Consider the following 11,122-nt stretch of genomic DNA (forward strand, 5'->3'; position numbering starts at 1 on the left):
AGCTGTATGGTCAGGGGGATGGTGCCGGTAGCCCCCTTGGTGCCTGGCACACAATAGAGGAATGTTGGATGTGCAGGAAAGAAATAGATTTCTGTTCAACCCTCCCCCAATGAAAATGAATAATGTTGCTTCTGTTTTTATTTGGCATACATTGAGGAAGATGATTCTAAAACGGATCCACCGATTCACAGCTGTCTTAGCTGATGTTCAGAATGACAGACAGGGGTGGATGGAAGGAAGGGAGGAAGGGAGGCAAGCTGATGGGCGGCCTACTGTTCTCAGCAGAGTCACATCTCTGGAATCTTCTCAAAAACCTTCTTAGCTCTCTCGTCCCCTCTCCAGTAATGACAATCTTTGAATACAAAATCATTTCTGGAGTAATATGGGGCAGGAGCACATGTCCGAAGGGGGACTGAAGATGCTGAAATAACAGTTGTGTTTAGTTCTTGTCTAGATGCCAAAAGGTGGTGTTTAGAGGAATTCCTTTTTGATCTGGTCTTACTGGACTTTGGAGCTCTGCCGAGTATCTGTTCCTTTTAAATGAAAGTAAAAGGACAGTGCCGGGGTGAAGCTGTTGTTTGGAAAGTCAGCTTTGGAGGATGTCTATCAGTGGCCACTAGCCTTTGTGACTATAGGGAACCTCCACATTCAGAAGCACTAAGCCTCTGAATCCCAGAGCCAGGAGGCCACATCAGGTTACAGTCTCAGTTTCTATGCCCTGTTGTTGGCCCTCCAGAGGAACTGGTTGGCCCCTGTGTGAGACAGGATGCTGGACTAGATGGACCACTGGTCTGATCCAGCAGCACTCTTCTTGTGTTCTTATGAAGGCCTTGGCCTCTATGCCCTGTTGCTGGACCTCCAGAAGAACTGGTTGACCACTGTGTGAGACAGGATGCTGGACTAGATGGATAATTGGTCTGATCCAGCAGGGCACTTCTTATGTTCTTTATTTTTATGCTATGTGGAAACTCTTCCCCATTAGGGGATGTTTTTCTCCTTGCTTAACAAAGCCATAATGTATTTAGGACATTTAAGCAAGAAAGACATTTCCCTATTCTTAGAGAACAGTAGCTCTGTTCAGAATCCCACTCAGGTCTATTCAAGCGAGGCTTACTCTCAGGAAGGTTTTTCCAAATTGCACTGTTTATAACACATCTTTTTGGTATTTCAAACTGCCCCCATTTACAAATCAGTTAGTTCCTAGAAATGGTGTTTTGCAAACGGAAATAAGGCCAGGAATCCCGAGAGCCTCTAGAACCTACATTTCTGAGTGAGAGTTCATCTCTCACTGCCCCAAACCTCAGGAGTCTTGGCATTCGCAGAGGTCATTTCAGGGGGGATCGCGGGGGATCGCAGTTCCCCCGGATGAGGTATGGGGGGGCACATGACGAAGCCCCGCCCCCTGCTTCCGGCCGCCCCGCTTCCGGCCCTCATTCAGCCAGGAGGAGGCAGGAGAAGAGGGAGGGTAAGTTGCTTCCTCCCTGCCTCTCCCCACCCCTGCCTGCCTAGGGCCAGGGAGGGCCTTCGCGGGGCTTCCTTGCACTCCTGCCGGCCTTGCAGGTCCACCGCCGGGCCCCTCATGGGGGCAGGGTGTGTGGCCTTATGACACACTTCCGGTGATGTCAGGGGGTGTGGCCTTATGACACACTTCTGGTGATGTCAGGGGATGTGGCATATGCTAATGAGTTATGCTAATGAGTCCCCCCTAGCTCTTTTTCTACGAAACGACCCCTGTCAACACACATCCCAATTTGGTGGTGGAAAGTGCACCATCCAGTCACCACTGACTTATGGCGACAAAGAAAGAGATGTTCAGAGAAGAAGAAGAAGAGGAGGAGGAGGAGATTGGATTTATACCCCGCCCTTCACTCAGCGTCTCAGAGCGGCTTACAAACTCTTTTCCCCCCTTAGGTGGTACATGACACCTAAGAAAATTGCAAATATGAATCAAAATATGTCAAACAAATGCTGGAAATGTAAGAGGCATGAGGGCTCATTTTATCATATGTGGTGGACTTGTGAGAAAGCTGTAGACTTTTGGACAAAAGTCCACAATGAAATGCAAAAAATACTGAAATGTTCTTTTAAAAAAGCACCGGAAATTCTGCTTTTGGGACTCAAAATGGAAGAAGTCAATACGACTAAAAAAACTTTACTCTGGTACCTGATAGTGACAGCGAGAATGATTTATGCTCAGTTTTGGAAGACAGAAAAGGTACCAGAGGTTGAAGAATGGATACAAAAAGTTCTGTTCATGGCACAAATGGATAAGATTACAAAAAAACTGAATAACAAAGAAGACGATGAGTTTTTTGGAGAATGGAATGACTTTAAAATTTATCTGGAAAAGAACTGGGATGTGAAACAAAACTTAATATGTTTAGATCAATATTAAGTCAAATGATGTTATCTTTAGATTGTAATGATGAGAAACTGATATTGTTGATGATATGAAGTAATTTGGAGCAGGGGTGGAAGCATTGTGGGAAGCCATTGGAGGGAGGGGAGGAACTGGGAATGGGGTAGACAATTGATAGAATGAAAAGTTTTATATGTTGTATTCCTGAGAAAATAAAAAATTTGTTTACCAAAAAAAAAACAAACTCTTTTCCCCTCCCCTCCCCACAACAGACCCCCTGTGAGGTAGGTGGGGCTGAGAGAGCTCTTTCCAGAACTGCCCTTGAGAGAACAGCTCTGACAGAGCTACGGCTTGCCCAAGGTCATCCAGCAGCTGCAAGTGAAGGAGTGAGGAATCAACCCTGGTTCTCCCAGATTAGAGTCTGCGCACTTAACCGCTACACCAAACTGCCTGCCTCCACATCACAACTCTGGCATTCCTTGGTGGTCTCCCATCCAAACACTGACTAAGGCCAACCCTGCTCGGCATCTGAGATCTGATGAGATCGGACCAGCCTGGCCCATCCAGGTCAGGGTTCATCCCAATTTAGCATTCCATCATTTCAGATGTTCCCAGTTTGGGGAGAACCTGGTGCAGATCAGCTCGGCAGGTGTTTGTGGCCGCTCAGTACAATCTGAACAGACTGAGCGATTAGTTCACTAGGGATCGTCGCCTCGAACTTGGCAAGTTCGACAACTGGACACGTTTGCAGAAAAATCTGCAGTGTCCCCAGACCAAGCTCTAGCAGAGTAAAGGTAAGGAGGGCTACTGGGGCAGAATAGGGACATGCCTACAAATGCGCATCCATATGCATATCCCCCTGAATTTAATACAGCGCACACAGGGGTCATTTTGTAAAAAAAAAGAGGTGCAGGAGCTCATTAGCATAACTCATTAGGATAACTTATTTGCATATGCCATGCCCCCTGACATCACCGGAAGTGTGTCAGAAGGCAACCCCCACCGCTCAGGCTCCACTGGACTGTTTTGGATTGCTAGCTATTGGGGGGGGGAACTTGCAGATCTGCCCTCACAGAGGAGGGAGAGCTTGTACCTGAATAAACCTTGGCCTTAAAGGTGCCACTGGACTGTTTTGGATTGCTATCTGGGCGGGGGGGGGGGGGGCTCTGCAACTTACCTGGCTGCTTCTTGCTCCTTATGGCCCGGGGCTGCTGGGAGCAGGGGGCGGGGCTTGTTGCATGTGCCCGCCCCCTGGGCTCTTTACTGCCAGAGCTCCGCTCCTGTATGCTCCTGCAGGAAATGACCCCTGAGCGCACATATGATTGCATGGCTCACACACTTTCTGTCCCCTGCGGGCCAGCATAAGGGAACATTGGCCGCCTACCTCAACATCGGGGGCAAATCCTCTCTGCCCTCTTGCAAACAGTTTTGCATCTTATTGCAAAGGGGGTGTGGCAAATAACTGGAAAGACAGGTGAGTTCCACCGGAGTGGGAATGTCGGTGAAAAGCCCTGCCCTGCCCTGTGCAGGCGTTCCATCCAGGCAATCGTTTTACCCCATCCTGTTATTCCCAGGCTATTGCTTACTTCTTCCCAAGCTGGCGCGCCACGTCACAGTGCTTGAACCCTTCAAGGTGATAGAGCCTTTTGGCCAACCTCTTGGCAGCCTCGCTGTCTGCCTTGCAGCCGTTGGCGAGAGTGTCCGTGCTTCCCTGGTCCAGTTGTTCTGTGCTGCCCATGTCGGAATCCGAGTCAGAAAGGGTGTCTTTGATGCTGGCTTCGCTGCAAGAACAAAACACGGGGAAAGAAGAAGCAGAAGCTCAGCAGGAGGGCTTGCATAGCAAGTGGGATTCTCAGGCACCCACTGGGGAAATCACAAAACTGGTGCAGATTAGGTCCCGCCCAACACACGCCCCAATAAAACCTTTAGAAAAGAGCAGGAGTCCAGCAGCGCCTTAAAGACAAACCAAATTTGTAGAAGGGTAGGTGCTTTTGTGAGTCACTGCTCACTGTCCTTATATTTATTTATATTATTTTAATTTATTTTATTGCATTTATACCCCGCCCTCCCCGTGAACGGGCTCAGAGCGGCTCACATAGGGCACTAAGTGCGTTCAATATACAACATCTTGGAGAGTGGAGTGGTTTCAGATGCCGAATGACAATAGCAGGTGAATGACGATAGCAGGAGTGACTGAATTTGGTGTGATATGCAGAGGGGTACATAAGAACATCAGAGACGCCAATGTTGGATCAGGCCAAAGGCCCATCCAGTCCAACACTCTGTGTCACACAGTGGTCAGAAATACCAGGGGCCATCAGGAGGTCCAGCAGTGGGGCCAGGATATTAGAAGCCCTCCCACTGTTGAACCCCCCCCCCCAAGCACCAAGAAGACAGAGCATCCCTTGGCTTTAACCTTTCCTCATAGGGAAAGTGTTCCAACCCTTTTATCATTCGAGTTGTGGTTTTCTGCACTTTTCCCAAAGCTATAATATCCTTTTTAAGGTGTGGTGACCAGAACTGCACACAGTATTCCAAATGAGGTCGCACCATTGATTTATATAGGGGCATTATGATATTGGCTGATCTGTTTTCAATACCCTTCCTAATAATCCCCAGCATAGCATTGGCCTTCTTTATTGCAGTCACACACTGACTCGACATTTTCAGTGAGTTATCTACTACAACTCCAAGATCTCTCTCTTGTTCAGTCTCTGTCAGTTCAGACCCCATCAATGTCTATTTATATTTAGGATTTTTGGCTCCAATTCGCATCACCTTGCACTTGGCCACATTGAACCCCATTTGCCATGTTGACGCCCACTTGCCCATCCTTGACAGATCCCCTTGGAGTGCCTCACAATCCTCACTGGTTTTCACCACCCTGAACAACTTTGTATCATCCACAAATTTAGCTACTTCACTGCTTACTCCCAACTCCAAATCATTAATGAACAAGTTAAAAAGCATTGGGCCAAGTACTGACCCCTGCGGTACCCCACGGCTTACCACCCTCCACTGAGAAAATTGCCCATCTATACTCACTCTCTGTTTTCTATTTATTAGCCAGTTTTTGATCCACAAAAGGATAGTAGGCATGGAGACAGCAGCATTGGTAATGAGATGGGAAACCTAGGTCTCGATTCAGTCCAGGGGGATACATTGTCTTGAGCTTCATGCTCAGTTGCTGTATCTCTTTCTAATCTTCTTTTGAAATTCCTTTGTAGGAGAACTGTTACTCTTAAGTCAGCAACTGAATGTTCTATAAGGTTAAAATGCCCCCCCACTGGTTTTTGAAAGTTGTGGTTTCTAATGTCAGACTTATGTCCATTTATTAAAACCTTTATGTTTTCCCCAAAGAAGTGGGCCTCAGGTACTTTAGATATTTTGTCACAAATCCAAAGGTTTCATTGACAGGCTATTCAGAGGAGTACTGGGGTGATGTTCCCACAGGTAGATACAGCACTGACAGATACTTGAATTTTTGAAGGGTATTATATTATTATTTACTTATGTAGAACATTTTTATGCTGCTTTCCACCCAATTTAGGGTCCCCAAGGAGACAATCAAGCCATTTAAACAGCTTTTAAAAATACATATTTTAAAACCAATTGAAATAATAAACAAAACACACAAACAATTGAAACACATAAATAGAGATATGCATTTGGTATTTCTGAGCTGAATTAATACCTGAATCATGACTTTTCGGCATGATTCAGGCATTAGTTAAGGCAAATCAGATTCTCTGATCTGATTCGACTTACTGATAAGAAAATCCTGAATTAATTGAGGAATCCTGAATTTTTTGGTTCCATTATACCCTATGGGACCATTATAGCCCTAGGTTATATTCAGGGGGGTGGGGGAGGGGGTTTGAGGTAGAGGCACCAAATTTGCAGTGTAGCTTCTGGAGTCTCCCCCCAAAATAAGTTTCAACAAGATTTGACCAGGGGGTCCAATTCTATGGGCATCCAAAGAGGGTGCCCCTATCCCCCATTGTTTCCAATGGTGGGAAAAAAGCAAGGCAGGCATACAACAAGCCTAGCAGATTCTCCCAGAGAGTCTCTGTAGTAGAAAGTGAGGTGTGGGGAGGGGACCTGTTTGCAAGGCCAGCAGCAGAACCACTGCAATGGGCCCAGCAGAACCAGTGCTGCTGTGGCCGTGCCAAAACCGAACAGGACTAAGGTCAGATCTGTGAATCTTGGAATCTCTGAATTAAAGGGGAGGGCATTTCTGTAAGGACAACAGAACCAGTGCAATGTACCAGTGCCCAGCACCAGAGCCCAATGCCAACCTACTGGTGCCCAGCAGCAGAACCCAGTGCCAACTTACTAGTGCCGATTCCCAAATTTTACCGAAATTCCGACACAATACCAATACTGAATTCAGGTTTTCAAGGCAATACCAAATCTTTAAGAGTCCAACACCCCCCAAATCCCCAAAACACAATTTTTTCCCTTGCACATCCCTACACATAAACAGGAAGTGAAGGAATGCCAAATGAAACAGATGAGTCTTCACGTCCTGGTGGAAGACAGTGATCAAGGGGGACAGAAGAAGCTTATATGAGTAACCTGTTCTGGAGGGTCAAAGCAGACCCTTTTGTAGAGTTCCCAGGCCACAGCAGAGCAGGGCCTGGAGTGCCGCTGAGTTCACATAACGTCTGGTGAAAACTGAAAGCGCCATAGCAAGACGCTCTAGCATTCCAATGGAACTTTGTGGTTTCATCATAAACTTTTTGCAAAATGCTACAGCGTCTGCCGTAGAACCAGGGGTCATTTCCTGCAGGAGCGCACAGGAGCGGAGCTCCGGCAGTAAAGAGCCCAGGAGGCGAGCACATGCAACAAGCCCCGCCCCCTGCTCCAAGCAGCCCTCAGACAGAGCAAGAAGCAGCCAGGTAAGTTGCAGAGCTCCCCCCAGCCCCCTGGTCCAAAACAGTCCAGTGACACCTTGAAGACCAGGTTTTATTCATGTACAAGCTCTCCCTCTTCTGCGAGGACAGATCTGCATGTCCCCACCCCCCAAATAGCTAGCAATCCAAAACAGTCCAGTGGAGCCTGAGCGGTGGGTGTTGCCTTCTGACACACTTCCGGTGATGTCAGGGGGTGTGGCATATGCAAATAAGTCATGCTAATGAGTTATGCGAATGAGCTCCTGCACCACTTTTTCTACGAAATGACCCCTGCGTAGAACGTCTGGTTTTCACTGGAAGTGATGTAAGCATGCCACTGTGACGCCAGTGTGCTTTCCTCCTCTCCCCATTTCCTTGAGCAACGGCGGGCAATAAGACAGGCTGCCCTCTCTGTCCTTCTTATTTATGCTAAAATATGAACACATGAAGATGCCTTCTACTGAATCAGACCCTCAGTCCATCAAAGTCAGTGTTGTCTACTCAGACGGAGAGCCACTCTCCAGGGTCTCGTGCAGCGGTCTTTCACATCACCTCCTACCTGATTCTTTTAACTGGAGATGCTGGGGATTGAACCTGGGACCTTCTGCACGCCAAGCAGAGGCTCTGCCAGTGAGCCACAGCCCCTCCCCAAAGAGAACTTCTAGGCTTCATGTATAAGCAGTTTGGATGTTAAAAGCTACCCTAAGAGCTTCAAGGTGCATTTAGCCAAATTTGGGGAAACAAAGTAATACATAACCACAACTGTCTCTGTCACCCTAAGAGTCCCCAGGGCTTAAGAAGAAGAAGATGAGAAGGATTGGATTTATACCCCGCCCTTCACTACCGAAAGGAGTCGCAGAGGAGCTTACAAACTCCTTTCCCTTCCCCTCCCCACAACAGACACCCTGTGAGGGCTGAGAGAGTTCTGACAGAAACTGCTCTTTTTCAAGAACAGCTCTGAAAGAACTTGTGACTGACCCAAGGTCATACCAGCAGCTGCAAGTGGAGGAGTGGGGAATCAAACCCAGTTCTCCCAGATTAGAGTCCCCGCACTTAACCACTACACCAAACTGGCTCCTTAAATTCAGACTTCTGGGTCAAGGGTCTGATAGTCTCATTCACTTCAAGGACATTCTAATTAGAGATGAAAATAAACTGCAAGAAAGATCTCAAGCTACAATTCATCTTCAGCAAGAAACACAGACTTGTACTGCATCTGCTGCGAAAGGAAGACTCGATTGTAAACGGCCACTTTACCCGTCAACAGACAGGCGAGCGGCAGCCTTCAATGAGCGGAACCAGGGCCGGATAAAGGCCAACTGAGGCCTTAAGCTCAGCCCAACCATGGTGCCTCTCGGCCCTCCCGTTGCTTCACTGACAAGACAGAGGGAGTCAATAAGTGCTGACGGTGAAATAGGAGATTAAACATTCAGTTATCTTCCAGGCCACCCCGCACTATTTTAAATATAAACTTTTAAAAACATTTATTTATACAATACTAAATAGCGGTAAGCAGCAGAAGCAAAAGAAACTCTCTGTGGTGCCCCCCCTCCCTTAGTGCCCGCAGCACATGCGTATTTCGCTTAGTGGTTAATCCAGGGCTGAGCTGAACTACTGCCCACAATGTCTGTTATGGGGGACCATGCGCATTTTCAAATGTGCATGTGGCAGGGGTCATTTCGTAGAAAAAGAGATGCAGGAGCTCATTAGCATAACTTATTTGCATATGCCACACCCCCTGACATCACCGGAAGTGTGTCAGAAGGCAACACCCACCACTCAGGCTCCAGTGGACTGTTTTGGATTGCTAGCTATTGGGGTGGGGGGCATGCAGATCTGTCCTCGCAGAGGAGGGAGAGCTTGTACCTGAATAAAACTTGGTCTTAAAGGTGCCACTGGACTCTTTTGGATTCCTAGCTATGGGGGGGGGACATGCAGATCTGTCCTGGCAGAGGAGGGAGAGCTTGTACCTGAATAAAAATTGGTCTTAAAGGGGCCACTGGACTGTTTTGGATTGCTAACTATGGGGGACGACGACCGCAGAGCTTGTACCTGAAGGCAGGCTGGGGGGGGCCTCTGTAACTTACCTGGCTGCTTCTTGCTCTGACTGAGGGCTGCTGGGAGCAGAGGGCGGGGCTTGTTGCATGTGCCCACCCCCTGGGCTCCCTACTGCCGGAGCTCCGCTCCTGTGCGCGCCCGCAGGAAATGACCCCTGGTTTTGACCTCCCCATAAAGGTGAAGTTTGCTGTTTGGGATGGACTGGACAGAGATGGATTCACAGGCATGCTCTTATTCCACTCCATTTATTTGACATAAGGAATGAGAGAAAAACGCCCCACAAGATGTGTGAGGGGGTGTGGGCGGTATGAGAAACAGCTTTGAGCTTTTTCCAGCTCTAGCATGCCTAGTTCCAGATACCCATCCCAACTGACCTTCAGCCATTTTTATACATGTCCTTTCTGTACAACCTCTGGAGCAGCTCTGGGGATCTAACCTGGTTTCTTGCCCTGGATTCTCTATTGGTCTTACCAGATAGCTTATTATTATTAACGATTACTTGTCCTTATTTTGTACAGAGATGTCATGTTTTGGAGAGTAAGATAAACCCCTCACCCAGTAGGTCCCTGCCCAATGCATCTCTCTCTCTGCAAGGAGGAAAACATGCAATGAAGTCAATATGTGACCTCCAAAAAAAATCACGTCCTAAAAGTTTAATTTAAAAAAAAAAATTAATGAAGAAAAATGTGAGAAAGAAACCCCATCGCAATTTTGTGTGTTCGGTTTGGTGTTGGAGAGACATTTGATAAACTCGCTCTTACTCCCCGTCTCTGCTTAGAATCATGGAATGTTAGAGTTGGAAGGGACCTTGGAGGTCATCTAGTCCAACCCCCTGCACTCTGCACTCTTCCTCTTAGATGGTGCAGCCTGACACCAACTGTACCTGGCACCATTTTATCTTTGCAAACATGCTCAACCTTTTACTAACTCCCGATAGGGTTGCCAAGTATTACCTTGATCCGAAGCGGGGGACTCCCGGGTTGCTCCTGGAGCGCGTGCGCGCCGCATCCTCGTCACACGGAAGTGACGCGATCACGCAGGGCATGCTGGGAGCGGGGTCATGACCATCTGAGGGAAAACCATAGAGTTTTCCCTCAGATGTTCATGGCCCTGCCCCCAGCGTGCCCCGTGTGATCATGTCACTTCCTGGTGACGTGCACGTCGGGGTGGAGCTCCCCCCGGGGCCCGATCTGGCGGTGGTGTGGAACGGGCCTCTGGGGCGGGAGTTTCCCCGCCCCCCGCTGGGACTTGGCAAGCCTAACTCCCGAGGGTGCCTGGAGTTCTTCTCCTCTAGTACTACAGAGATCAGTTCCACTGGAGGAAATGGGAGCTTCAGACGGTGGACTCTATGGCAGCACACCCTTGACGGTACTTTCCCCCCTCTCCAAACTCCGCCTCCCCAGGCTCTGCACCCCAGCCTCCAGGAATTTCCCAAGCCAGAGTTGACAACCCTAACTAGCCTGACCGTTTTGCTCACCTGACTCAGGCAAACATCTACCAGCCAATGCTCCCTCTAAGCCGTGGGGTCTTGTGAGCAAAAATTCTACTTTGCAAGCGACTGGCGTGAAAGTTGTGAGCAAGCCATTTGGCTCCTGTACAAATTAGTTTGCTCTAGAGCCCTCCTTCCTGTGCTAAGGCAAAAATGGGTGAGCCGGAGGCTAAAAACGGTAAGCTAGCTCACACTAATTCAGCTTAGAGGCAACACTGTCTGCCGCCCGCACTTCCTTGCCCTCATAACCTGCTCAGTGAAGAAGAAGGAGAAGAACGGGGGAGGACATCATGTGATATGGTGATGTCACTTCCCGGTGAC

At 48.3% G+C, this 11,122-nt stretch overlaps 1 protein-coding gene across 1 annotated transcript in view; it reads right to left on the reverse strand.

Moving 5' to 3' along the window:
* The window catches only part of LOC107109023 (PH and SEC7 domain-containing protein 2-like), a gene marked incomplete at its 3' end in the record, with an annotated part of 72,963 nt that overhangs the window by 47,986 nt on the left and 13,855 nt on the right, over window positions 1-11,122 (reverse strand). Inside the window, exon 5 of the mRNA XM_015409593.1 lies at window positions 3,946-4,140. Within this exon, the coding sequence (XP_015265079.1) occupies window positions 3,946-4,140 (195 nt within the window). The remainder of the gene's footprint in view (window positions 1-3,945; window positions 4,141-11,122) is intronic.

The sequence above is a fragment of the Gekko japonicus genome, unplaced genomic scaffold, assembly GCF_001447785.1.
Source record: "Gekko japonicus isolate JY-2015 unplaced genomic scaffold, Gekko_japonicus_V1.1 scaffold2096, whole genome shotgun sequence".
NCBI lineage: Eukaryota > Metazoa > Chordata > Lepidosauria > Squamata > Gekkonidae > Gekko > Gekko japonicus.